At 36.1% G+C, this 27,678-nt stretch overlaps 1 protein-coding gene across 2 annotated transcripts in view; it reads right to left on the minus strand.

The window, feature by feature from the left end:
• Positions 1–407: 407 nt before the first annotated feature.
• The window catches only part of LOC128227641 (chondroitin sulfate proteoglycan 4-like), a 34,338-nt gene continuing 7,067 nt past the window's right edge, over positions 408–27,678 (minus strand). Inside the window, exons 2-5 of one of the 2 annotated variants that reach the window (XM_052938362.1) lie at positions 16,359–16,528; positions 11,317–13,277; positions 8,611–11,054; positions 408–6,379 (exon numbers count right to left, since the gene is read on the minus strand). In XM_052938362.1, coding sequence (XP_052794322.1) covers positions 3,744–6,379; positions 8,611–11,054; positions 11,317–13,277; positions 16,359–16,528 — 7,211 coding nt within the window. In that variant the 3' untranslated portion in view covers positions 408–3,743. The remainder of the gene's footprint in view (positions 6,380–8,610; positions 11,055–11,316; positions 13,278–16,358; positions 16,529–27,678) is intronic. The other variant, XM_052938363.1, reaches the window with a different exon arrangement.

The raw sequence follows: 27,678 nt of genomic DNA on the forward strand, positions 1-27,678 counted from the left end.
CACAATAGCTCACCTTGAGCACTTCATGCTCAGGTGAGCTAAAAAACCAATATGGTCATCTACTGGTCAAGGGGAACCTACCACTGAAGTTTCATGGTACTAGGTCAAGATATTAAACAGATATAAAATTATAGGACTGTTGACTGTGACCTTTGACTTGTCCTCGAAACATCTACTGGTCAAGGGCTGATCAACTGAACCAGTTCCATAGATCAAGCACACCATGTACAAGTTATTGTGCAGACAAAACATGGTCTACCTACTGACAAACCATCTGTCTGACCTACCAACATTTGCAAACATAAATGGTGCTTTTTTAAAAGGATGCTCAAGAAACGATACTTGTTTTGCTTAGCTATGCAATACTTATATGACCAGACGGACAATGAATGATAAAACAACAACAATTAAGTTTTAACCATGTTTTATTCAAGGTTTAACAAATGCATTTAATTACACATGCAAGAAGAAAAAGGCAATCATGAGTGCTGGTAAAGCACTATTTTATCTGCTGTAGTTTAGCCCCATAAAACAATACCAGAATATTATCCATTATATAGTAGAAACTAAGTCTCAACAAAGGCAATAGTCATTCCATAAAGATCGTCCTTCAATATTTTGAAAAGTTAAATTATTTTACATTGCTTACAAAACCTATAGAGAAAAGTTTTCATTGTGGAAAGTTTATTTCGAGAAACATTGTTAGGGTTTTAGCCAGGTTTTATAAATGACAGGGTACTGCAGAAAAGGGCAAAAATGGCACACTGTATCAAAGGTGAAAAACTTAAAAATATTCTGAATTTCATAGAAAACGTTAGGAATTGTGTTTAATAGAAGTAATATTTGGTTTCAACTGCCAAATATTTAAGTTTGTATGTAGATCTATTTATAATCATATATTAAATTTTAATCAGAAAAGAAATATTTGACAGCGTTAAGCATTTAATTCCATGGAGGTAAAAGTATGCACATGCTGGTCTCAATGAAGCAAAAGGTTGCTACCAAAAAACAACAGGATGCAGCACCCCTCCATAACTATAAATAACCCTCAATGTCTTTCCAGAACTGGCAAAGAACTGCTGCACCAAATATTGAATATAAATATGACATCAAATCCATCAAACTCTGCATATGTAGAACTTGAATTGAAACGTAGTGTACAGGCATTGGTTCAAGAAAATAGCACTAAATACAATTCATGCCCGTCAAGAAAATATGTGTATTGCTTTTAAGTCAAGCTTAATAGAACAGTAGTTTCATCAAACTTAGCAATTAAATTACTTTGGAAACTAAATTTAATTTGGAAACAGAAACAGAAGACCTCCTCTCCAAATAAATACACTCTACTTGTATTAACTGATTGTATCACTTGCACTAGAAATTGTGTGCGTTCTTAGTATCTAATACATTATTTCAGCATTGTCCTAATGAATTATATTCTCTCTCTTATTTATTGAGCAAATCAAATATTAGGAAGATATACCCTTATAATTATATTTAAGTTCATTGAGAAATTAATATCATATTGGAGTCATGATTTGTTTTTGGAAAAAATATAAAGATCAGGCTTTTAAACAACATACATATATACCAGTACTAAACAATTCAGAAACAGTATCATCTAACAGCATAAATACCATTTCCAGTTCAAGTTAGGAAATAATTATTATATGTATAATTAAATACATAATTCTTACAATATACCTGCAACAATACAAACAAACAACAGTTACGAACAACTGACAGTACAAATCCACAAATAGTACATTTAATATTTCAAAAGGGAATATTAAAATGCAACCAGTTGCTTCTGTTATAAATATCGAGAGGATACAAAAAATATCCAAATACTAAATCAAGTTAAATGCGTAGATTAAGAAAACAAGGTAATATTCAAACATTAAATGTGTAAAACAATCTGTATGGTATGGCATATATATACATATATATATAAATACATCTAGCTCTAACAGAACATACATAGAAGAAAACACCAAAGCTGGAATGATACTATTGTATTGAATGGAAGATATTATGCATAATGAGTATTAACAAATCATTCATTCAGATCTACGTAAAAGTGACCATAATGGCGGTGGTTGTGGTGATAGTAGTGTTGGTGGTGTTGTTGGTGATGATGATGATAATGATGATGGTGGTGGTGGTGGTGGTGGTGGTGGTGGTGGTGGTGGTGGTGGTGGTGGTGATGATGATGATGATGATGATGATGATGATGATGATGATGATGATGATGATGATTGATAACAATGACGATAATGATGGTGGTGACAATGACAACAATTAAAATCAATCAAAAATGATGTTACATTAAAGATATTGGCAATAATATTCACAACTCAACAAAATGTATCATTAAACTCATAAAATCATAATTATCCTGAAATATGTAGTTGTGTTCAATTTTAGGTACAGTTGTGTTCAAGTATACGTACAGCTGTGTTAAAATCTTTAACTTTTTCATTTCTGGTTAAAAAACATCAATGAACATACTCCAAAGACTTTGAAACATAAACGTCTGGTATGAATTTGATCATGTGTAACTGGCACAATAATGTCAAGTGACTAGACACAGCACTGCAATGCCAACTCCTGCTTTAAAATCCGCAAGACAGACCATTCAAACTAATTCCCTAATTTGTGTAAAACACTTTGATTCATTCTGTTAAACACTTGACGTAATGATCTTTGGTAATTGTACACATCCTATACATTAATTTATTCCATACAAATGCTATGTAACTCATTCATAGAAATGTAAATAGCGTAACAAATTATATCTGAAATCATCTTAAACTACAAATTATAAAATTACTTATTTTTAAAAGCACAAAATGAATTCACAATGACATATTTGAGACACCCTTTAAGGTATATTATAATATAAAAGCTGTCAAATGAATTAACACTCATTTTTTACACTAGTTCCATTGCAAATTATTCGTATGTACATGAATTTTTACTGTCTTTAAATAAAAATGGTGCCTTATAAAAACCTTTCGAAATATGACTATTTTTATTCATGAAAAATGTTAATTTCTCATTTTTTAATCAGAATGTTTTATTATATTCTATTTCTCACATAGAAACAAAGTGGATTATAAATCACGATAATACTGAATAACAAAACACAATCATTGTCAGTTATGAAATAATACTTTATCATTAAGTAACAGTGTGGTATAATTAAATTTGTGGATAAAACACAACCTCATTTTCAAAGAGATAAAATTTTACAACAATGTATATAAATTTCATACCGTACTTAAATTTTAAAACAGTGATTTAACAAAAAGTGAATATAAACCTCATAGCCCCACTAAATTGAAGATCAAAATGTGCAACAGAAGAAAACTCATATAATTGTATCCTTTATATTGAACTATTTTGTAACAAACATACAAAATGTAAGTTTTTTAGTCAACAGATAAATTCAAGACATACACTTCAATTCAGATTGAATACCATACTTTAGATCCAATACTTGCACAAAAATCAAGGGCCCAAAAATGACAATTAAAATGCGTAACATATCTGACGATGCTGAAAATAAGATCTCCAAAATGATGTAAATTTCAACCATGAAAATGCAAATATAACCATATCCACATTTCGACAACTTCAGTCAAAATCCAAAACATATCTTTAAATTAACATTATCGTTCATAAAAACAAAGGATAACATGAAAATTGTTACATTCTACTTCAACTAGTAAACACACCCCTTACACCCAGTATTTGCTGCCCCTGAGCTCTGGCGGGCTGGAGGAGGCGCAATGTTCCAGGAGCTCTGGGTCGCTCGTAATCCAGTCTATCATGTCACCCATGCTGCTCAGGGACTGGCGCTGGTCATCACTGCAACCCCCTACAGCCCCCTCTAGCTCCTCCCCTTCCCTGTGGCTCACAAGCGGAGTCACCTTGCATGTGGGAACTGTGCTGCTCACCTCTGTACGCGACAGGTCAGGGGAACGTGGCTGGGTGTGTGCACTCTCAGACTTTGGTACACACATTATCATAGGGGCTATAGTATCTGCCTCCTCAGAGCTCTGCCTACTGGTGTTGGGAATGTTGTGCGTGTTCTCATATTCTACAATTAATGACTTGCTTTCCTCAGAGTCTAGGCTGCCCCGCCCCTGGGGCTCTATATGAACATGGGGTTGTTCTATTTGAAATGGTCCACTTATTTGGGGCCGGAGATGAGGGGATTTCTTAGATGAAGGCGTATAACCCTGCTTTCGCTTACTTCTCCACACAATGTAAATGATTAATATGATGAAAATGAGAGCTATCAATAAAGGAATAGAAATGGCTAAAATTATCACATGATCAGGTTTTAACCGACTAGGTTCCACAGTTTCATTGTTTCTGTGCAATTCTTCCCCGCCTGGTACACTGGTGGGAGTTACTGGCATAAACACATTTGTGTTGACCTCCCCAGAGGTGGGCTTTGTCACTGGAACTATAGGAATATTTCCTGAGGGCATCAGCCCTATGTAAAATATACCACTTGCTGGTTGAGCATTATATGACGTTAACACAAAACTGAAATTATCTTTAATGAAACTATTTGTATTTTGAATATCACTTTTATAAAACACTTTCATGTAAACTATATCCTCATGAGAGAATTTATCAACACTTTTTAAACCCATTCTCCTTCGGTAGCTTTCCTGGTGAACTTGCCTCTTTGAATGGGAAGTTTTCACAAGTTCTCCAAAGTAAGGTCCACCAGATATGGTATACAAAGGGTTATCTCCTGTTCTTTCAGCCAGGACGCTGGCATCGAGACTGTGTAAAGTTATGGCCACACGCTCCCCCTTGGGGGCCTCTAACGGTTGCATGGAAACAAGAGGCTCCACAGTTACAGCCATGCTCACTCTGTCATAGAATATCACTTTTGAATATGGATCATGCACATATTGGACAGAAAACTCAAAATGGTCAGAGCCTGATGCCTTATCCTTTTGGTAGTAACTAACTTCACCATCATCAATATTTTCCTGTGAAAAACTGTTAGACATTCTGCCATTGACATAAATTTTGCCATACCGGGGTTGTCTCGCCATTAAAGTAAAAATAACTTTTTCACGTAAACCATTGGTTGTCACATTTATATTATCTTGGGCAATTTTTGCAATGTTATTTGACTGAACAATTTTAATGGTCATATTTTTTGTTATACTCAGATACACTTTTGTGACATTCACTTTAAAATCCTCTATTATAGGTTCTCTGCCATCTGAGAGTTTGAAATAGAACAATCCAGAATCCCCATGGAAATTGTGTTTGAATGCTATTCGACCTTCATTGATGTGCAACTGGGTGAAGCGCTGGATTTTTTTGTCTATATCTTCAATGAAGCCAACATGTCCATTGCTGGGTTCTGTAGATATTTCATACACAAGTAACTCTGGTGGGGTGTCTTTGTCTACAGCATACAGCACTGACCTGTTTATAATCTCTGTGAATCCTTGCACAATGTCAATGCCAGGATGCATGGTAACAAGTTGAATTGGTTCATCATTGACTGGTTGTATAGAAATATTGAGAACCAGTCCAAATGTTGTCTCTTGGTTTTCACCGTGTGTAAGAGAGTGCTCTTCAATACGAAGGTGAAGAGTTAGGTTAAAGGTGTCAAATGATGTGTCTGAATCATCATGCTGGTAGATTAACTGATGGGAATTGATATTTCTTTGACTGAATCTCTCTTTCTTCTCCAAGTCCACATTTTGATAAATCAATGTACCATGTCGTGGTGGATCTTTCAAACTAAATCTAAGACTGGCACGCTTTCCCAACCTCTCCAGGTTTGTAATAAATTCTGTCACATCTAAATTGTTCTTTGCAACTATCATTTCCCCACCCTCATCCACCTTGATTGGCGAAGTTTTAATTAACTGATTCTTATTTTCAGCATTAAGATTTCCATAAGAAATATATACTTGTAGAGATTGTCTGTTTAATGGTTCAGCGTACAATGTATTCACAGTAAATTCAATGCTATCATTTTGAGTCCATCCTTGCAAATCACCAGAGTGCTTGTAAAATATGAGAGAAGAGTTCACATCCTTTTGGTTAAAGGACTTCACTCGCACTGGTTCACCATTTTCAAGTTTGACAATGGACCCATGCTTAGGTTCTGCTGTTATGGTATATATGATTGGTTTAGACTGTTCCAAATCATTGGTTACTGTGATGAGTTGCTGCTCTGTGATTGGCTGGATGTAGTTGGGGTAGGCATGGAGGATGTTGGGGGTGTGGCAGGTGAGGACAAGCGACTCCGCCTCAACTGTGAACACTGACAGTGGGCTGGTGTTGACTCCATCACTTACTTGAAATGAGAACTGGCCCTTTGATGGCCCTGAAATTGAAAAGTAGTTTTTGTATCACCTTCATGGCACAAACACATTGTAGAAGATAAAGAGAAAAGAAACAAATGTGAAGATTCTACAAAAATACAGACCACTGGCATTGATCTTAGGGAAAATTGTGTACTGGTAAATAGAGAGTTTACAAAAACAAGGCAGTCCGAAGGACGGCTATATCCCTCACCGTTGTTTCTTTAGTATATTTTGTTTTTCTCGCAACCTGACTGGTACGTTGAATCTGACCAAAATTGTACACAACCACTGGTCAAGAGTGGGAATATAGGAAATGCAAGTTGTTTGATCGGTAACCTAAATATTCTTGGATATACATGCATGAAAAATTATAAAAAGGATATTTGTTAAAAGTTATTCATTTTGTGTGTAGTGTAGGTAAGATCAATGTCAAGGTTATTTTGGCTAAAACGAGCATGTGTACTATGACCTTTAAATGTCTGATGCGACCTTGACTATTGCGATATGGACCCGGGTCAAGGTCACTGCACATCATCTAAATAAGGACAACATTTGTACCTAGTAATATGGTAATCCATCAATGCATAAGTAAGTTATAGTGCGGACCCGAGCATGTGCACTCTGACCTTTAAATATCTTGTGTGACCTTGACCTTTGAGGTATGAACCCCAGTCAAGGTCACTACACATCGTCTCAATGAGGGCAACATTTGGACCAAGTAATACGGTAATCCATCAATGCATAAGTTATAGCCCGGACACGAAATGTTACGGGACAGAGAGACAGACTGACAGACGGAAAAAGTGCATTTCTATATTCCCCTCCCCACTCTGTGGCGGGGGATTAATAATCCTAAAGTCTGAACTTTTCATACCAGTAATCTCGTACAATTAATTTTGTCTACAAAAACATGAAGTACCTGTTATATTTATGAGAACTTGTTTTAGGAGATTCTTATTTCATTTTTTCGCTCCTAGCATTTACAGATCTGACAATAATTTGATAAAAATCATATAACAGAAAGATTGTTTTCCCATGGATGTTAAGTATAAAAATAAAATACCTTAAAACTTGATCAAATGATAAAGTAAACTGACACAAATTGAAATTGTTGATAATTATTTTATTTTTATTTTTTGTCTCGTTCTGCAAACAATGCTTTAAAAAAAAAAAATCTCCTTAATTGTAAAACTACACTCACACAGTATGTATTATTTGTTCAGTTTATAAAGCTTAAAGCAATTATACGCCTTATTTGCTTAAGTAACAATTACAATTGCTTTGTGAATTTAAAAAAGACCTATACATATAAGGTTTTCTAGATACTTCAATTGTAATCTTTGACTGGCATTAAATATTTAGTGTTTGAATTTCCAGGCAATGACCTCATACCATACATCTATCATGTTTTGAAATGTCAATATCGATCCCTTTTGTAAGTTAGTCACTAACTCTTAAATTAATCATTTTGCAATGGCTGGCCAGGTTCTCTAGGTGCACCACTAAGAAGAATTAACAAAAAGTGGACAAATGGTTGTCGTATGTACAGTGTGACAGATGATGTTGTTTTTATGGCAGATCAATTAATAGGGATAGGTCTTACTGTGCTACAAATAAAGTTTCTTTTAAATGAGTGAACAAATCACTGATTGACATCAGTTAATACATTAATTGAACCTTTATCAAACATCTGTTATATTTAAAGTCCATTATCTTCCCTAGTTTACGCCTTCACCAGCTATCCTTAGCTTTGGTTAATAAATTATTCAGAAGCCTTTAGTCCATATAAGGAAAGAAGGTGGGTAGTAACCTCAAGTTATATTTCTTTTTGGTTCTCCATGGTTATATATAGCAAGACTTACACAGTTTTACCAAATTAAACACCAATACTAGTTAATATCATCAAGTAAAAGAGCCTCCTTAACAATTTAATATAGAATCAACATAAGATGCTATATGATCCTTATTGGGCTTAAAAAAATACCTTTGGTGCGGGTTAGCCAACCCTACCTATGAAATATGAAAAAAATAAAATTGAAGTCTGTGTTTTTATATGTAGTTTAAAACATTTCTTACTTCAACACCATTCTAAATCAATGACAATTGCTTTCTTAAATAAAGCATAATAATAGCTTTTTTTTAAAAAGCCTACCTACCCTACCTGTTTTTGAAAAGGATGTAACCCTAACAAAACCTTTTTCCGGCCTTAGCGATGTATTACTCAAACTAGCTGGTGTTTGTATTTAATTACCTTCCTGGACAAAGACGAGCAGGTCATCGTTGATCCATGACTGTCGGAAGGTGGTGATGCCCTTAAAGGTGTTGTTGAGCATGGAGATGTGACCGTTGGTCGGGGGCGAGATACGGTACACTAGCTCTTCAGCAGAGGAGTCTGGGTCACGCGCACTTAGAATCTCTGGAGTGATCTGGGTCATCGAGCCTCGCCAAACTTTCAAACCCAGATTCTGTACAATCATTGGAGCTTCATCGTTTATGCCTTCAACTTCCACATAGATGGATGCAATTTCACTTTCCTTAGATGGACTGCCCTCACTGACGGTGATTGAGAAATAATCCAGTTTACTTTCACTATTGTCATGTACATAGGACACCAAGCCTCGTGCAAGTTCATTTGATGTAAAGCTATCAATAGCTATACCTTTCCTATCATCCAATTCAACTCTTCCATAGTTTGGCTGTTCCTTAAGAGTGAAAACAAGGTTTTGTTTTTGTGAAAAATTCTCATCAACTTTTATTTGTTCAGATGACAAAATCTTTTTTCCGCCTTCAATTACTGAAAAATTCTGAATATGCAATGACAATGAATATGGCACAATGTCAATCATAAACTCCAATCCCCTAAGAGCTTCAACCCCATTTGAAACTTCAAATATAAACTGATCAGTTGTGGCACTATCAACCACTGGTTCATACTCCACGTTTCCATCATTAATATCAGTTTGAGTAAACGTCATTTCAACTTCAGAAACTAACTTCACATGTTTCACATAGATATCGCCATGTTTGGGAAGCACAAGTATCAGGTATTCCATGTTGGCAGGGTCGGTGTCAGACTGGGTTATGAGGAGATCACTCTGCTTAATAACATTTCTGTCCCGGCCCACGAACACTTTCAGACCACGATTGTTGATGACCCGAGGTGGCTGCTGAGAGGATTGCAAAACAACATCTATTGAGAAATGTCCATCCACTTCAAGGTCTTTAGCCACTAGAGTAAATGTAAAGTAATCATCATCACTGGATTTTCCTTTATGATTATATTCCAATCTGTTTAAAATCAAGTCCTTGTACACAAACTCATCAACTATTTTGCCATCTATCTCCAAATTGCCATGCTTTGGCTGTTCCCTTAGAACAAAATGTATTTCACTTTCATCAATGTTCATGTTTGTTTCTACTGTAAGGTTGTGTGTTGCAATCGTAGCTCTCTGACCATTTTTGACCCTCGAGCCTGTGTTTTCACTGATCCTGAGAACAGGTGGCCCGGCTTTTATCTCCAGTACACAGTTTGTATAGAACTGACCGTCAGTTACATCAATATCAGCACGCCCATTATCTTCACCATAATGTTTGAAAAGTATTTCTCGGTTAGTAAGGTCTCTCTGTTTGAACTGATAAATTTGTGATCTATTACGTGCACTTAGGAATTGTCCATTGGAAATGCGCCTTCGTGTGTACACAAGATTTGCTGGGTCAAAGTTTATATCAGGGTCGGTGAAAGCTAGATCGTCAATAGTTAGAAGCTTTTCATCATTTTTTACTACATGAAAAACCTTGTCTACAAGTCGTTCAGGCGGCTTGTCATTTCTCATCAGCATCTGTATTTCAAAAGTTCCTGTGTATTCTGGAATGTTATTGTGAGGCTGACTCGCTCTGGAAATGTCTGGTACTGCAGTGAATGTGAAGGAATCTGTGTCATGTTCAGAGTCATCATGTTGGTAAACCAGTCTGTTATCCTTGATATCATTAGTGGTAAAAGTGTTCACATCTTGAGACACAACTACAGAAGATCTGGGGTCTATTAAGCTCAACACACCATACTTTGGCTTTGAGGTGACAGTAAACTCAAACACTCTGAACTGGTCTGTCTGAACAAACAGACTGAATCTATCAATGCCCTTCTGCCCACCTTCAATAACATCCTTAAGTCCATTACTTATAAAAGTCACATCACTTTTCTGAGGTAGAAACTCGATCCATAACCTTACAGTTTTGGCATCAGTACCAACTGTGTGTACTCGCATGTCAGTAAAATCCTTGATATTTTCATATGCACTTGTTTTCAAATTATAATAAATCTTCCCACTATTTATATCCTCCTGTGTGAAATAACTAGCCTGACTTAATGGAGTTAGTCCCGTAAAATCCACATGTCTCCCTAACCCAGAAGGCCCCTGGATCTTGAAGAAGTTTCCCATGCTGGGAGGCCTGATGAGTTCATACACAATCTTGCCTGAAAGTAGTTGGGGGTTGTTTGTGGATGCATGGAGGTTTTCCTGGGTCAGCGTGCCATACGGCTCGTGGAGCAGAACCAGCTTGCTCTCCTCAACTTTCAGGTAGACCTGCTCAAACTGAATACGGAAGAAGGAGAATGGCGTGGAGTAGCTATTGGCCGTCACCGTGAAACTAAATTCATCTGACAGCGGGGCATCAGTGTCGCCAAGTGAACGGTACCTGATAAACACAGGATACAATGTAACCATGGTGAAAGTTTTTTAAAAAGATGTCATTTTTACCTATTATATGCAGCATAAAAGAATCACTTAATACATGAGTTTGTAATTAAACAAAAGTTTTGAATTAATAGAAATTGAGAGCAGAAATCCTAATTCAATACAGCAATTTACATGATTATGTCAATGAGTGTTGATGATGGCAAATGTACTTTTTAATGAAAAAAAAAAATCCAGCTTAATTTAAATTGAAAGATCCATACCTAACATGTCCATTGTCAATGTGCCTCTGTGCAAAAGAGGAGACCTCCTGCCACTCCCCATTGGCATACTGCTGCCTCTCCAGCACCCCGTACCGGGGTGTCCGCCTTACATCATAGCGGATCTCCACCTCCTGCTCTGGCACATTGCTCACTGTGGTCAGGTTTTCTGTGGAAATCTTACAGAACGAGCCCTGTGGCAACAAAAGCCCAGTGTTCTTCAAAACAGTCAAGTTAAGCTGCACAGTCTGTACAAATATTCTAGCTGGGTCACTGGAGGAGTGACCATCATTGACTTTGAGACTAACTTGAGCGTTCCCAGAGCCTATATGGAGGAACCAGATGTCACGGTTGTTGACCTCAGCCTGAGTGAATTCGGTGATGCGTTCTCCACTGCGGCCACTACGCTCGAAGTAGCCCTGATTGGGCGGCTCTATCACAATATAGGTCAACTGGGAAGGGGATGTGTCGGCATCATTTGTATACAGAAACTCTGGACTTATTCTGACTTTGGTATTTTCAATTATTCTTAAAATGCCATTGTTTTGTAAAACTATTTCAGGGGCATCATTTACTGGCCTAATTGTCACTGGCAATACAAAGTCAAATCGCTGCTGTATTCTTTCAGGAAATTGATCTTCTGTGGATCTACTGCTGGCAACTATTTCAACTTCCATTAAAACTTCATCATAAACCTCTTCAGAACCAAAGTGCTTATACTTGACTTTTTTACCAAGAATGTCCAGGTAGGTAAATACATCACTGTTTCTTCTTCGACCAAGATCAACTTCAATTTCTCCATATTTTGGCTTTTTCACCACATATATCATTATACCAGATTCACGAATGCCCAACTGCTTAAAGTCATATACAATCTCAATATTGTCAGTGGACAGTGTTACTTGTGAGCCTTCACCCACAACCACAGGGTTGACTGCCAGCAGTTGAAACTCATCCCTGTTTGAGTCGGAGTGTGGTGTCATCTCGACAGAGGCTTTACCTGGGGGCTCCATGCCACATCTACCCCCCTCACATTTAGAATCAGTCCCACAATGGGAACTTATCAGTCTACTAGAGTGAATATTATGTATATTGTATGCCCGGGAATTAATGACCAGTTTATCCACACACCCTAGTATGCCTCCTTTCATGCCATTTTCACTTTGAAGACTCTCCAGGCTGTCCTGTCTAGCAGCTGCCCGTGCATTTTGATTAACACCACCTACATATATGACACCTCCATATATGGCACTGACCTTCTCCTCCAGTTTTTTCATGTTTCTTATTCCATCTATGACTAGTTCAAGGTATGTGGGCGAGACAGTAATATCTATCTGATGCCACTGATCCCGTAATTCCTGCTGAGCTTCTAAACTTATTATGCTACCATCTTTTCCAATGCTTAGTTTTAGTTTGTGGTTGATAATTTCTAATGCTATGTAATGTTTTTCATTTGTGACGTGAGTAAAGCTGTACAGAAGCAGAGCTGTAGCTGTCTGTGTTTTCACCAGGAATGACACAGTTCTCTCGTTGGTTGGGTGGATGTGGGAAAAAGATACAAAGGACGTCTCAGAGAGAAAGGACACTGGACTGTCTCGAGGAGCACTAAATATTGGATCGATGTCCCATGACACTTCTTTTACACTAGTGGGATCAGTTATCTGTCGGCCCATATCAACTAGATCCATAGTGTTGAATAATACATTGCTGAAAGTACCACGGAAGAATCTCAGGTCATGGTTGAACATAGCTGCAGTTTTAGAGTCCACTCCACCAAGATATATTCCCACATTGATGTTGAGTTGCCTGTAATCGCCCTGTATTCTTTCTCTTGCAGTGGTGGAGTCATCAATAACCATGGTGATGACATTGGCTGACCTGGTGACCTTGACAGAGTGCCAAGCAAGGTCATCATATCTGTGCCTGCCAAGGTCAAGGACTGTTTCAGCATCACCATAGTTCACCTACAAAAATAAAATAAAATATACAAGAAAGAATGTTATTCATGATAATTTGTTGCTTTCTAACTTTTATTTCTACATTGTAATAAACAAGAGTGTTGCTGGAAGCGATGAATTGCTCCCCAAACACCCGTTTTCAATGAAAAGGCTAAAATCGTAATACAATGTGCTGGTAGAAGGTGGATGGTTGAAGTATTTATGTAATATTACACACAAGGTTCAAACATGCCAAAATATGAAGATACTATGCATGATAGGATTACGGTTCTTGTGCACTGCACTTCCTCTTATTGCAATCTATTTATATACCACATTTATTTAAATCCCATCAGTAGTTTTGAAGTAATTCTTAGCACAAGGTCGTGACAGAAGGACGGCGGTAAGGAAAAAGTGGGGACTATATTCTCCTCACTTCTTAAGAGCATAACAAATCATACTACATTATATCACAGTTCATGCCATATATGTGTAAAGTTCATTTAACACATTTTAATTACTGTCTTTTCTTGTAAGATTGATGTTTTTCATTAAAAAAAATTAACATGAACTTCATCTTAACCTTTGCACCAAACCTTAAAAAATTAGTATAGGGAATGCATTCATTCAAAACTCAATGTCAATTTGTATTATGTAACTTTTGAAAAAAAAAGTGTACATGCATCAATAGGAAATGTATTCTGCATATGAAGACAATCATATTGCCACGGTTAATGTACTCAGCTAGTGTAACAGTATATATCAGAATGCCTCTTTTATTTTTTGCAGTCTTATAATTATTGCACCATTTGGGAAACTTATGATTAAATGGAGATAATATGTAATAGGCATACAGTAAAATTCCTTGTTTTTAGTGTATTTTCAAATAATTTTCAAGAATAAGAAAGGCTTTCAGTAATTTATGGCTGACATCAATTTATGATTTACAAAGAAAATCACTAAACCTACACAAAAAAAGTTTAATTCAATTTGATATTTTCCCCTACTCCCTAAAGCGCAATAAAAAAATTTAAACATGAATAAATTCACTCAAAAAAAAGATAATAATGTAAAACGTAATGCAACGGTTGAGGACCTACTGTTTACTTAGATAAACTCCCAATGCTTACACCTTCACAAAAGATTAGAGACAAAAATCAAAGCTCCAGAAGGCAATAAAGCCAATAAAGATAACATAACTTTGACAGCTTCGAGCACATAACAGCAAACAAAATGTGAGATAAAGTAATTTGGAGAAAAAACTTGAATGCAGTTTACACATATATTTTTTTTAATGTTTCCAAAACAATGCCAACCAGAACAAAGCATTCAAACTTCAAGGAATAAAGCCCTAATCATTTCGACACTTCATGACCTTTAAAAAAAACTCCATTCAGATTGTGAGTTTTTTCTACCAATTTTGCAACTACAATGGAATGTCAGCAATTCAGAAAAGCAAAAATCTAGAGAACAATTCCTGTGATTAGGATACTTGTATTAGTTAATAACTAGTTATTGCACATAACAACCATACCTGTCCTATTTATTTCATGGAATCATAGAACACTTCAGCAATGCTGTTTTTTGATAATTGCACGAAAGGAAAACCACTGCTTTCTTTTAATGTTTTTACCTAGCCGTCATGCAAAGAGTTATCTAATGGAATTTGGGAGAAGGGAAAGCTCAATTTATGAATCTAACTTGAATATGCTATTGAAATATATAAAACTTATGTTATAATATGTAGAAACCAAAATAGGGTTATTCTTAAATGAGGCATTCTCCAGTCATGCTATTACTAATACACTCTTAAGGTGTTTTATCAGTCACTTATTTGGCCAAGATTAGAGTTTTTACAATTCAACACTTGAACACTTTTATCAATTAAGTGCCAATAAGAAACTTAAGTTTATAAAACATTATTTGAACTTAAAACAATTCCTAACTCAACTAGAGCTGTCGCAGGAGTGACGAATACCCCCAAATGCCGCCTGGACACAGGAATGGCAAACCATTCCTTTGAAAAGAGGCCATAACTCCAAGGTTACTGCACACTGCATCTTCTTTTATCGTGCATGTATTGTTTTATTTAAATCTGTTGAGTAATTTAGAAGTTACACTGCTGACTAGAAAAACTAGCCTTTCATGAGTTATCGTCCGGAAACCGTTTTTCTATTTTTAGTAACAGTGACCTTGACCTTGGCCCCACCAGCCCCAATATCGAACTTGACCTGTATCTTCTGATGTTACACCTGTGTACCAAAAATTGTTCAAATCTGTCTAGCCTTTCATGAGTTATTGTCCGGAAACCGTTTTTTCTATTTTTGGTAACAGTGACCTTGACCTTGGCCCCACCAGCCCCAATATCAAACTTGACCTGTATCTTCTGATGTTACACCTGTGTACCAAAGATTGTTCAAATCTGTCTAGCCTTTCATGAGTTATCGTCTGGAAACCGTTTTTCTATTTTTAGTAACAGTGACCTTGACCTTGGCCCCACCAGCCCCAATATCGAACTTGACCTGTATCTTCTGATGTTACACCTGTGTACCAAAAATTGTTCAAATCTGTCAAGCCTTTCATGAGTTATCGTCCAGAAACCGTTTTTCTATTTTTAGTAACAGTGACCTTGACCTTGGCCCGACCAGCCCCAATATCGAACTTGACCTGTATCTTCTGATGTTACACCTGTGTAACAATTTTTTTTTTCAAATCTGTCTAGCCTTTCATGAGTTATCGTCCGGAAACCATGAAAACCGACAGACCGACCGACAGACCGACCGACCGACCGACCGACCGACCGACAGACTCACTCCTATATACCCCCTCAAACGAAGTATGTCCGGAAACCGTTTTTTTATTTTTATATCTTGTCAGTATAACGGTATAATAATTAGATGATAAAACACATCAGAAAAACAGCCAGTTTCAGGATTTTTTTACACTTAAGAATAGATCGACTTGCACTGTTTTATTCTAAAATTAACAAATATAGTGTGAACGATACAATCTTCAGCTAATAAAAAGTGCAATTCATATTATACATGTAGATCCATATATTATAACGCTGTCACCCACCACTATAAGCAAATGGCTGTGCATAAGTACCTTAAGCTGTAGCGTGCCGGCATGCAGTTGCAGAAGAAGGAAGTCCTGAGAGCCGACTAGGAGCAGCAGGACACCGTACGGCTGGGATGCCTTGAACCGCAGCTCAAGGTCCGTGGTCTCCAGCCCCGCCCTGTATGGGATGTGCACATAGCTCTCACCATAGAACGACACTGCAATGGGAATATGGAGGGATGTAGTCTATAGTCTGATACAAGTTAGGTTATGGTTTTTAAAATGAAACAGCAGAGGCAAACTGTGCAATAGATAATATGCATAATTGGCAAGTGTAACTTGGATGAAGAAGGCAACGTTATAGACACACATGCATAAGTAAACTTCTTAAGTAATACATTGAGGCTGGAGATAATATATAGCTGCTCAATTGAGCACAACATGTATCTGTAATATTGACAAAAAGGTCCCCCACCCCCGGAACAATTTATTGCTATTTTATATTATCTAGATTCTTGGACTAAAGTAGTTCTTTCATATTTATATTTGCCTGGCTCCAGTGAAAAGGAAGATTGTCCTGTATGGAAATTGCTGACTTGCCAGTTTCATTTCATCTGTCTCCCAGTAAACACCAATGTCTGATATACCAGTTACAAAGAAAACAAGTCCCCTGGGATATGAAATCAGCAATTACTTCCCAATATATAAAGAATTCAAATTTATTCATGAGCATCTTTTGTCTGAATAATAGTCCTGATATAGCATTTCACCGGAACATTGACTTTGCAACACATCATCTGAAGGGACCATGGCAACTGAATTGGCAATTATCTCACATAATTATTACATATGTTTGAGACAGCACCTTTTAAATATATGCTATCTGCATGTCATGACAAAGGCAATGAAGCATTATTTCACACCTAATCTGAATAAATGTAGCGGAAAATAGACCTAAAATAGATGGTGTAAGTGCATCAATCCAACTATCCTCAGGGTATTCTGTTCTTTTTCCAGATTTTAATCAGTTTATCAAATCTACTGACATTCTACAACAAGCCTCGATAAGACAAAAGTATATGTTGAAGAGGCTCTTGTTAGCCAGATTAATTTTCAAAGAATGGAAGTATCAAAACACTGTTAAAGCTGGAATTTTCCACTACATTCCACAGGTAGCCAACCACCAAGACTCTATTGTTGGTTTTATACACAATACCCATCTGAATTTCATCAACAATATAAAGTTAATTAAATTGTGGTCAGAAAACAAAAAGGCTTGTGTGTAACAATCTAAGTGGACCAATTATTTGTCTTCAAATGACATTTATACCATTAGTAATAGATGGGGATGATACCCCCAAGTAGCCTTGACCAAATTCCAGTAGAAGTCACTTGATGCCATAGATTTTGAAAACCTCATCATCACACAAGGAGACAGGGGGAGGACAGACTGTCAGGCAAAAAGGGACATGAAATCCAAGGGTCAGTCACCGCATCCACTCTATCTCTCCAACAAACAAACATACCAGATCATCTTACCCATAAATCAGGTCATTAGCTTGCTTATCTTGAAATCGGAACCAAGAAAAACACATAGATAAAATAAGCAGGTAATTAGAATGCTCTTCATTTATTCTTTCTAAAATCTCTTCGAAAACACATTTTTTTATTTTAAAAAAAGCATTTTTTTCTTAAGATACTGGAAACTAACATGAGGAGATCTATTATAATACAATACACAAAAGGGCCTTTATTTTTCTTTGTCTTAAAACAGTAGAACTATTTGGCAAACTTAAAAGATATCTTACTATTTTTGAATATATACCTTTAAATTCAATTACTCACGTCAACTGATTGCTTGTGACATGGCAGTCATGCTGTATATCAATATGAGTCTTCCTACACTATTTACATTTTATCAAACTAGTCTTGTAACAAAGGCCTATCAGAAACCCTGACAAGCCTATCTCCAGATATCTTCATGGCATACAAAGACCTGTCTTCTCAATTTAAGCTAGGTAGGTATGGGGTTACATTGAAACTACTTCTGGTGTATATGCAAATAAAACTCTATACTAAAATGATCTGCTTTAATAAATTATCATCCCTTCAGCAGAAGTTTTTCAACATAATATTTAATTATAATCAATCTATAACCAGATTTAATACAACATCAATAGTAGCAACTGAGACCAAGATGCATTAGGGTGAGAGTGGTCTAGGTACGCCTCTCACCTAAGAGGTTGTGTGTTCGATCCCCACCAAGAATACTTCCTCATGGCGTCCCAAGAAAGGACACAGTACTGGTTTCTCCCCAGGAAACAGACTGTAGAGTCATCTTTTAAGCTATCAGCTTTCATCAAAATGGAGCTTAAATTATTAGTATAAACCAAAACACATGACTTGGAACATGCAGGAAACTTCTGTTGATGTCTACTATATTATTCTACATTCATAACATAAAACACTATTCTTCATCTATGTCATTATACTTATGTCTTAAGGAACTGATGTGCAACATTAATAAACATACAGACAATAAAGGAAAATGTAATGGTTTTCCTAGATATAAGCTGATCATTCCCGTCCAATTTCAAACCAATACACAAGCCTGGATCAAAAGCAAAAGTTATTTAGATACTGACAAAATACCACACAAATCATTGATAGAACTAATCAAAAAGACATTTTGGTTCTACTGTAAGCGATAATCAATCACACTTCCATGTAATTGTGTTAGAAACAAATTGAGGACTGCTAGGTAATCCGCTCTGTTTTAAATATCATCTTACCACAACAGATAAATAATACAAGGCAGCTTTGGGACACACAAAAGGGAATTCTTGTCAAAGTTGAAACTAATGAGCCTGCAGTTTTCCATTTTTTCTACTATATGAATATTACAGTACTGATTATGAAGTATATTTAAAAAAAAATCATGGAACTACCCAACAAAAGAAAGAAGAGGACTATAAGCGAGAGACTGAAAAGTTTGCTGAAATAAAGATTTTCAGTATTCAAGGGAACAGAAGCCAGGTCAAGCTCGAATGGATTGAGTGTCTGGTCCCTCTGAGTGCTAAACAGTGTTTATGGACCCAAAAATACAAGAAAGTCCATTCTGAAGGCCTGGGGGGGGGGGGGGAATGACAAGCAGCTTAAAGCCTCTGACTTCCTGCTTTTTGTGTAGACTGAATGCTTCCAACACTGTCTGTATAATTTATAATGTTCATGCAAAGCAGACATTAGGTTAATCGCTGGTTGTCCTAACATGCCACCTTAATGAGCCTGGAAAAGTGCTGACTTGTCAATACTGTCGGCATCTGACTACTTATAGTTCCTAATCAGGTCAGACATTGTCCAACAAGTGTATAACAACTTCCCCCTCAATCTATCTACAGCAGTCTAGGGATGAACAAATCGGAACTAAATCGATACAGCGATACAATTATGATCAACAAGTATTAAGAGGGTCCATGCAGTGATTATATCACCCAAGTATGTTGACAACAGGTCAGAACATTCTTCTGTCGCTGTCAGCATGGTACAGAAGAAAGAATCACAGACAATGATACACTTATCATAAATTATATAAATGAAAAGGTACTACAAAGGTTTAAATCTTGTTGTCTTAGTTATTGCCCAATTCCATTTTACTCCTACTGTACTTGAATTTGACCCTCTATCTTGGAAATATTAAGGTCTTGGTTCCCGCAATTTAACTTCTCACCAAACATGTAAGTACTGTGCTTTGATGAATCAGGTCAAACATGTTCAAAGGAAAGACTGTTTATTTCTGGTAGCAATTTGTGGTAATGGTACAGAAATAAACGGGACTCCACAGAATACAACTTCCTTTCTAATAAGCTAGCAGTGACACCAGTAATCCATAATATAAGTGGCAATTATGTGAGAATCTTTTCTGAGAGGGATTTTTTGTATCTTGACCTGTCTGTTGACCTCAGAGCCAATTTAGCACCAATACATAAACCAAATACATCTGCCTTTGAGTGTTTGAATAATTAATGATTTATTAATTGTCATCAAAATAGCAACACTTCAGATGTTCCAATACCTGACATAGGAAATATTCAGACTATTTGTTTAAAGTAAGCTATAATAGCCTCTTTAGCAGCCATTAAATCAGAACGGTAATGGTTGGAGTATTTTCAAATGTTTATATAGCATTAATGTAGTCATGACAACATTGCTTATCTCATTCAGTTTCCTGGAAATTGCAACAGAGTTAAATGTGCTGATTAGATCATTAAGGGAGTACTTGTATGTCTGTAAATGGTAGCAGAAAAAAACACTATGACATCATATCTATACATATTTGTTTCAAAGGCTGTCTCCAGGCTGCATTTTCAGAGACAATATCAGCAGAAGAGAGTAGAAATCACTTGATATTGATCCCTGGTAACATCCTTCCCCCAATATTAGATAAATTCTACCATTATCTAATACTCCCGAGATCAAAAAAGCTTGCTCCTCCTGGAGGCAGGACTGTAATTAATTTACATTAGAAGTAAATAAATGATATCTATGTTCACCAAGCAATTTCTGGCCTGTTTTTTATGTTGTCTATTTATGTCTGGCATTCATGGCGGGCAATAAACTTTACTCCTCCACCAGTCCATAAAAGGCTGAAAGATTTCCAGGCTATGAAATTAAACATGTATTGTCCAACCCTGTATGTGCAGTATAGCATAGCACTAGAGCGGACTTACAGGATGCCCCCTCCCCCTGGGTTGCTATGTCCTACTGAACGTTTTAATGTCAGTATTTGTGATAAAATATTGATAGAAAACACAAACACTGTTTCATACTATCTTGAAGGACAGTTTAACTGGAGGACCTGCAAACCTCCCTGACCACATTTAAACCATGCACTTTTTCTCTTCTGGGAGGAGAAGGGGCACACTTCCAAAGTTGCACTCTGAAGTTACTGCCTATATCTTGGGCAAAATGACTTAACAAATGTGCTTCTAGCATCTTTAATATGGATACGGTGTGAATGATGGTGAAAAAGACAATAGGAAACCCTATCTTGCTAAAAACCAAATTACTGACATGATAACTATGACAAAGGATTTTTGGTAATACAATATAATTATAATTATACTGTTTTTTGTAAAACCATGCCTTAAGTCTTTCCATTTTCAAAAGTGTTACTCAACATTTGCTAATATAGAGCATAGAGCATCTAGAGAATATGGCTTATTTATGCTTCTGAATAAAACATTTTTTTTCAACATCTTACCCTGTAAAGTGTTTTTACCAGCCCAAACAAGTAGCATAGACTATACACATCTTTTCACGAGGACAACAATTTAAGTCCCCAATCAGGATGGTGGAGTACTAGTACTACTAGTACTACATTCAATTAATTACCTTACATTGAAAAAGTAATGGAATGTCTACAATGACAAGGAATTACTTTATTCCCAACGCTGTTCTTAAGGGTGGATTACACTTGACTACTGGTACTTCAGAATAAAAAAAGCTAAAAATCCCCAACCCCACTGACCTGGTTACTTCTCTACAAATTCTTTGAGACCAGTTAAACATTGGCTAGGACATTTTGGCAACAGAACAGAATACAGAGGAATTTCATAGCTTATTCAGCAGTCTAATGTTTAGCTAAGCAGAGTTTAGTGTCTTGATTACATAACATTGTCTGCCTGCCATAACTCATTCAACTTAGTGATTCTCAATTACAAAACCATATTTAATCAAGTTCTCAGTGAAGACTCCCAGGGTAACCTTTTGAAGTGACAAATTCTGCAATAGCCATGCCTTCCAGATCAATACCAGGACTTTCAGTTGTTCCATGTGAGCTATAACATGGTGACAGGTCAAGCCATGCATCTCACCCACTCTGCTGCAAACTGAAGTTTTAAGTATATATTTTAGGAAACCATTCATTATGTATCAGACAGCACAACAAATTAGTGTCTTGCAAGGTCCAAAACCATGCAAATGTTGTAAGAGCATCCAGACATTTACAGATTGTAATTTCATGACAAATGTTCGGTTTAAAGCTGCACTATTACCAATTGACAGTTTTGGAAACTTCTTTTATTTTGGTCTTCGTATAAGCCAATTTAAGCATAAGGGCATGAAACCAGTGATAAAAGAATGCTAAATAAAGATCAGATTATCCATATTAACATTCGAAAATTGATGTTTTATGGCTAAGTGTTACTAATTATACTCAGGTAATGCTGTTAATAAGAAAAATAAAATTTTCGGCAGTTTTCCAAACAATTGAGATCTGTTCTACTGACTCAGAGAGATATCTTAAATGATTAAATTGAAGACATTGATACTAAAATCAGCTGATTCTGAGACAAAAACTAAAACAAGAGCTGTCACAGAGACAGCGCGCTCGACTATCATGCCGCTTTTCAGTGTAAGGATTGAAAAGTTTTGGCGAAACATGGATCACTGTAAAATTAGATTAGATTTCAATGCAATTCATGATGTATTTGCTGAGATATTAACATGAATGTGGTTACATGCAAAATTTTAACCAGAATTTCTAAGTCCAATAATAAAGGGGCATTATTTTTTTGCAAAATACAGTTATCTTACTTCGTTATTCAAGTAGGTTGGGTGGTTGAGTACCATTGTATAAAGTCTCAATGCAATACATGAAGTAGTTGCTGAGATATGAACCTATGTGTGCTAACATGCAAAACCTTATAAAGGGGCTAAAAATGATACAATATGCAAGATTATTTACCGAGTTTCCGCAAAACACCCTGCGCGAGGGTCGGGATGAACCTATCTTACACGAACCGCTAAGGTAAATGCTTTTTCTCCCTCCTCAGTTAAACAGAATTAAGTATTATGTATTTTTTGCTGGAACTCTTTTGTGTTTAGTGAAAAAAAATGCGTATTGCGATAATACGTGGTTGTCATGGATATGCGCATAGTGATTCAGGTTATGTTAATACTCATATCGCTCTTTAAATAGTTCTAAGGAGAGTGAAGCATTATTCCTTAAAAGGTGCGTGAAAACTGGTTTTGTGGTGACATTTGAAGTGAGAAATAATTATTTATCGTTCTAAATATTGCCACAAGACAAGGTTTCCACAATGCTACAGACGACAGTCTTTAACAAGGGAGGTAATTACAATGTGATGACCATTAAAAAGGAGTTCCATACGGGCATTTTATCTTCGCCCGTGGGCAAGATGAGAATTTCTAGCATGGTTAAATTATTGGAACTACTTATCTGGGGTGGGAGAAAGAGTTATTTTTCCTGATTAATAAAGAAGGTTGAATGGTTGGCAGCCCGTGTATAAAGTTTCAATGCAATGCATGATGTATTCGAATTTCTATTTCGAATAAAAAAGGGCCATAATTTGAATTTAACGCAAACTAGAGTGATCTTACTTGGTTAGTTAAGTAGATTGGATGGTTGAGTACCATTGAATAAAGTCTTAATGCACTACATCAAGTAGTTGCTGAGATATTGACCAATGTGTGCTTACATGCAAAACCTTAACCAGAATTTCTAAGTCAAATAATAAAGGCCCATTATTTGCATTAAATTCAAATTTATATCAAGTCTTATATCTAACTTCATTAATTTAGTAGGTTAGATAATACCTACCTAAAGTTTCAATGCAATACATTATGTATTTACTAAGATAATGACTTAAAGGTGTTTGCATGCAAAACCTTTACCAAGGTGTGATGCCGACACTTGGGTGAGTAGTATAGCTCTCCTTATTCTTCCAATAGTCGAGCTAAAAATGTGAAAACTGTCAATCAGTCAAAGTGCAGCTTTAATAAAAGCCATATCAACAGAATTCTCTAACATGATTTCGGGTACAGAAACAATAAAATTGGTCCATATAAAGTTGCCAAACCATAACTCATATAGTGCCAAAGATTGCAGAATACATACAGGCTGAGTACCGGTTCTCGTATCAAATAGTATACCCATACAGGACGCACAGTTGATATATTTGTATCCAATGTTCGGTCAAAATATTGTTCAAATAGAAGCTTAAAAACCCTTTTTTTTCTTTGTTTATTTGTATAAATTTAATCCCAAGGCACCGCCATATTGATATTCCAAAATATTGTGTCATATCAATACTATTTTATAGTTCTGCTGGCAGTTTTGCCCCCCTACAGTTTGTCCAAATTAAAGTTAATAATGTTTGCCAACTTCAGAAGCACAGAAAAGAAAGTTTAACTGTTAATGCTTTAGCATGAGTGTATATGAGATCATACAGCTCACTTATTAGTCTTTTTAGACCAAATGCGATGACAGGGGAGCTCACTAGGTTCTGTGAAAATTAAATAAATGTACACATCAGCACGGCTTTTATCTCCAACAAAACTCTTCAATAAGAACCACAAAGATGCTGTCTCCAAAAACAAGCCAATGGCAATGATGTTTATGATGTGATCATCATCTACCCACGTTGCCTTTTTAATATGCAAATAAAAAAGTCAAGCTGATGAAAGCACAACATATAAACAGCATTGCGCAGAAAATGCAACATTTTGAACTAGAAATTGTTTCATGGGGGAGTACCCTCAAACCCCCCTGACAACACTTTAAACCAAATCAACGGAGGCCCACATGTCAAAAGATTTCCACCTTAAGTTAGCCCCCTCTAACGTCAAATCATGGATCTGCCCCCGATTTATAACCAACCTAAATCCTAGAAAAATGTTTTATAATATATTGGACATCAGTCATTTGGCATCAATACAAATATCATTTCATTTGATACTCAGCACTAGTATACATGTTTGCATATCAGTGCTGACAACCTAGCTACAGGAAATGTAGTATTCTCTGTATGCCTGTACAACACTTGTCCCTGTTTGTTCAGGGACATAACTCCACAAATACTTCATCCACATTACCTAAAAAAATTTCTTTTCTGCAAAAGATCGTAGCTAACAAATATGGTTTTATATTTTCTTGAAAAATGTATGTGAGAACCTGACTGCTTTGCACTGGAGTCCAGAGCGCACCACACCACTGAACTACAAACAAGATTTAAAAATCTTGAGTCGGATAAGTTATATAAGATTAAATTAATGTCACATAAATCAGTTTTAAAATAATACCTAGTAATTTAAAAAGCAGTTTCGAAGCTAAAAAGGATCAAATATATCATCCATAAGAACTTTCTTGTGGGGCAATTTGACGGACAACTTTGGCTCGAAACTCTAATTGAATCCTTAATTTTAAAGCTGCACTCTCACAGATTTACCGTTTTTACAACTTTTATATTTTTTTGTATTGGAAAGAGCAAGTTTTTGCATAAATATCTGCAAACCTATGATAAAAGATTGCTGACAAAAGATCAGGTCGCAGATTTGCATATTTCCTTTCAAAAATCATTTTTTTATGGCTTAAACCGTTACTTACAGTTTATGAAAAAAGCATAAAACATTAATTTTAGAACTTAAATATAAATTAAAAGAAATATAGTTTTTGTCTTAGCAGTCTTATCTCACTGGTTTCCATGTTTTTTCGCAGAAATTGGCTCGTTCCAAGACAAAAATTAAAAAAGTTGTCGAAACGTTCAATCTGTGAGAGTGCAGATTTAAGTCTACAACAACTGACAGAGGCTTTTCAAAACTCTCCCTTCAGTCAAACTCAAGAATAAGGATGTTTATTTCAAATACCCTTACATAGATACAGAAATATAACCGGCCAAAAGTGGCTTCAAGGCATGAACATGTTTTTGTTAAGGTTGTTCCCTGGACAATACAAAAGCTGCCACATTTCTCTCTAGACATGTTGCAGAACACAATAGGTGGTTTAAACTTTTATTTCACATGAAGTCATGACAATATGGAAGTTCAGCATGCATCTTCCACATAACCGCACTCTCCTCAATCAATACAGGCCTGCTCCTGCATCTCAGATGCAAATTACAAACAAGACAGATCATATCAATAATCATTGCTGGTTTTAAAGAATAACCACAGGATAGTTTCACTATTCTCTATAAGGTTGCTTTAATGATAGTATACAGACCTCAGTTATCTTTCGAACACCCACACTAGCCTACAGGGCCTGTTTAAGTTATTAAAACTAGAACAGCTATGCAAATAAAACACAAATTTGTATGTTTTTTTCCAGAGGTCAAGGGGTATAACTTGATCATAATTAAACCCAGAGTTTTGGGCTTTGCTTCTTGTATTGTTTCATGGCCACACCAACTTGATATTTTGTTCATAGGATTTACCACACCTGTATTTCAGAAAATACAAAAGGTTTTCTTCTTTTATCAAGTGACCACACTAATTCCAAAAGTCTTGAAATTCATTACAAATCCAAATTATTGACTTGTTGTGACAAACTTCAATGACTCCATGTAAAGCAATCCAATTCAAGGAGAGAAGTGTCATTAAATTATTATTATTTTTTAGGTCTTTAATGATTACAGGAAGAGTGCAAGAAAACAAGAATGATGTTCTTTGGAGTGTTTCCTATGTATGAGTTTGCTCCCGACTGTAAGGCAAAATTGTATTTTTTGTTTTGCTTGTTGCTCAAAAATAATTGGGCACTATTTGTCAAACAAAACTTAAATAGGTGTGGCCCTAGTAACTTGTTTACTTCACTTTTAGTTTCATGAAAATATCATGAACATCTTTTGAGTTATGAGTTTTTATATGACCATGTTAAAGATTTGAAAAAGAACACCTTAGTAACAACTCAAAGGCTTCGATAATAGCTCAACATTTTTTCTTTGAAAAACAGACAAGCTAAAAAATGCCAAAATTCACTTAATAAGAAATAGCTTAAAACAATTGGACATATTATCTGGGAGTCTGTAGAGTGTTTCAGCTGATGTAGCAAGATAGCCCATTGTAAAGCGTGATGCCAGTGGGTGGGGAATGTAAACACCTTCGCAGGATCTACACACTGGTTGGCCTGCCACTCTGGCACTTTGATACTATCATCAACTTGATTTACACTAAAGAAGTCTGTTAAATATCAACATCATAAACAATGATCATTATTTTTTGTTTAAGCAACAAAATAGATGAAGGCCTTATCGTTTCCAGTCTTATTTCCTGTTTGTAATGTAAAATGCTATGTATAAATATATCAACAAGACAAGGTCTGCAAGTAATTAGAAGTTTTGAGTTTTACAGCCAATATGTGTATGCTACTACACAGTTTTGGAATGGTGGTTCAGGGGTGGGGTAGAGAAGGGACTGGACAGTAAGTGGTGTGTCTATGACAAAATTATCAGTTCCCAGCATAATTCCTTGAAAACCTGACAACCTGAAATTCACTCTAAATAATCTGTTATCCTAAAAACTTGCAGGGCAATTTGTTTGTGACAGGGGTTTGAATAATTCACAAAGAAAATTG

The sequence above is a fragment of the Mya arenaria genome, chromosome 3 (assembly GCF_026914265.1).
Source record: "Mya arenaria isolate MELC-2E11 chromosome 3, ASM2691426v1".
Classification (NCBI taxonomy): Eukaryota; Metazoa; Mollusca; class Bivalvia; order Myida; family Myidae; genus Mya; species Mya arenaria.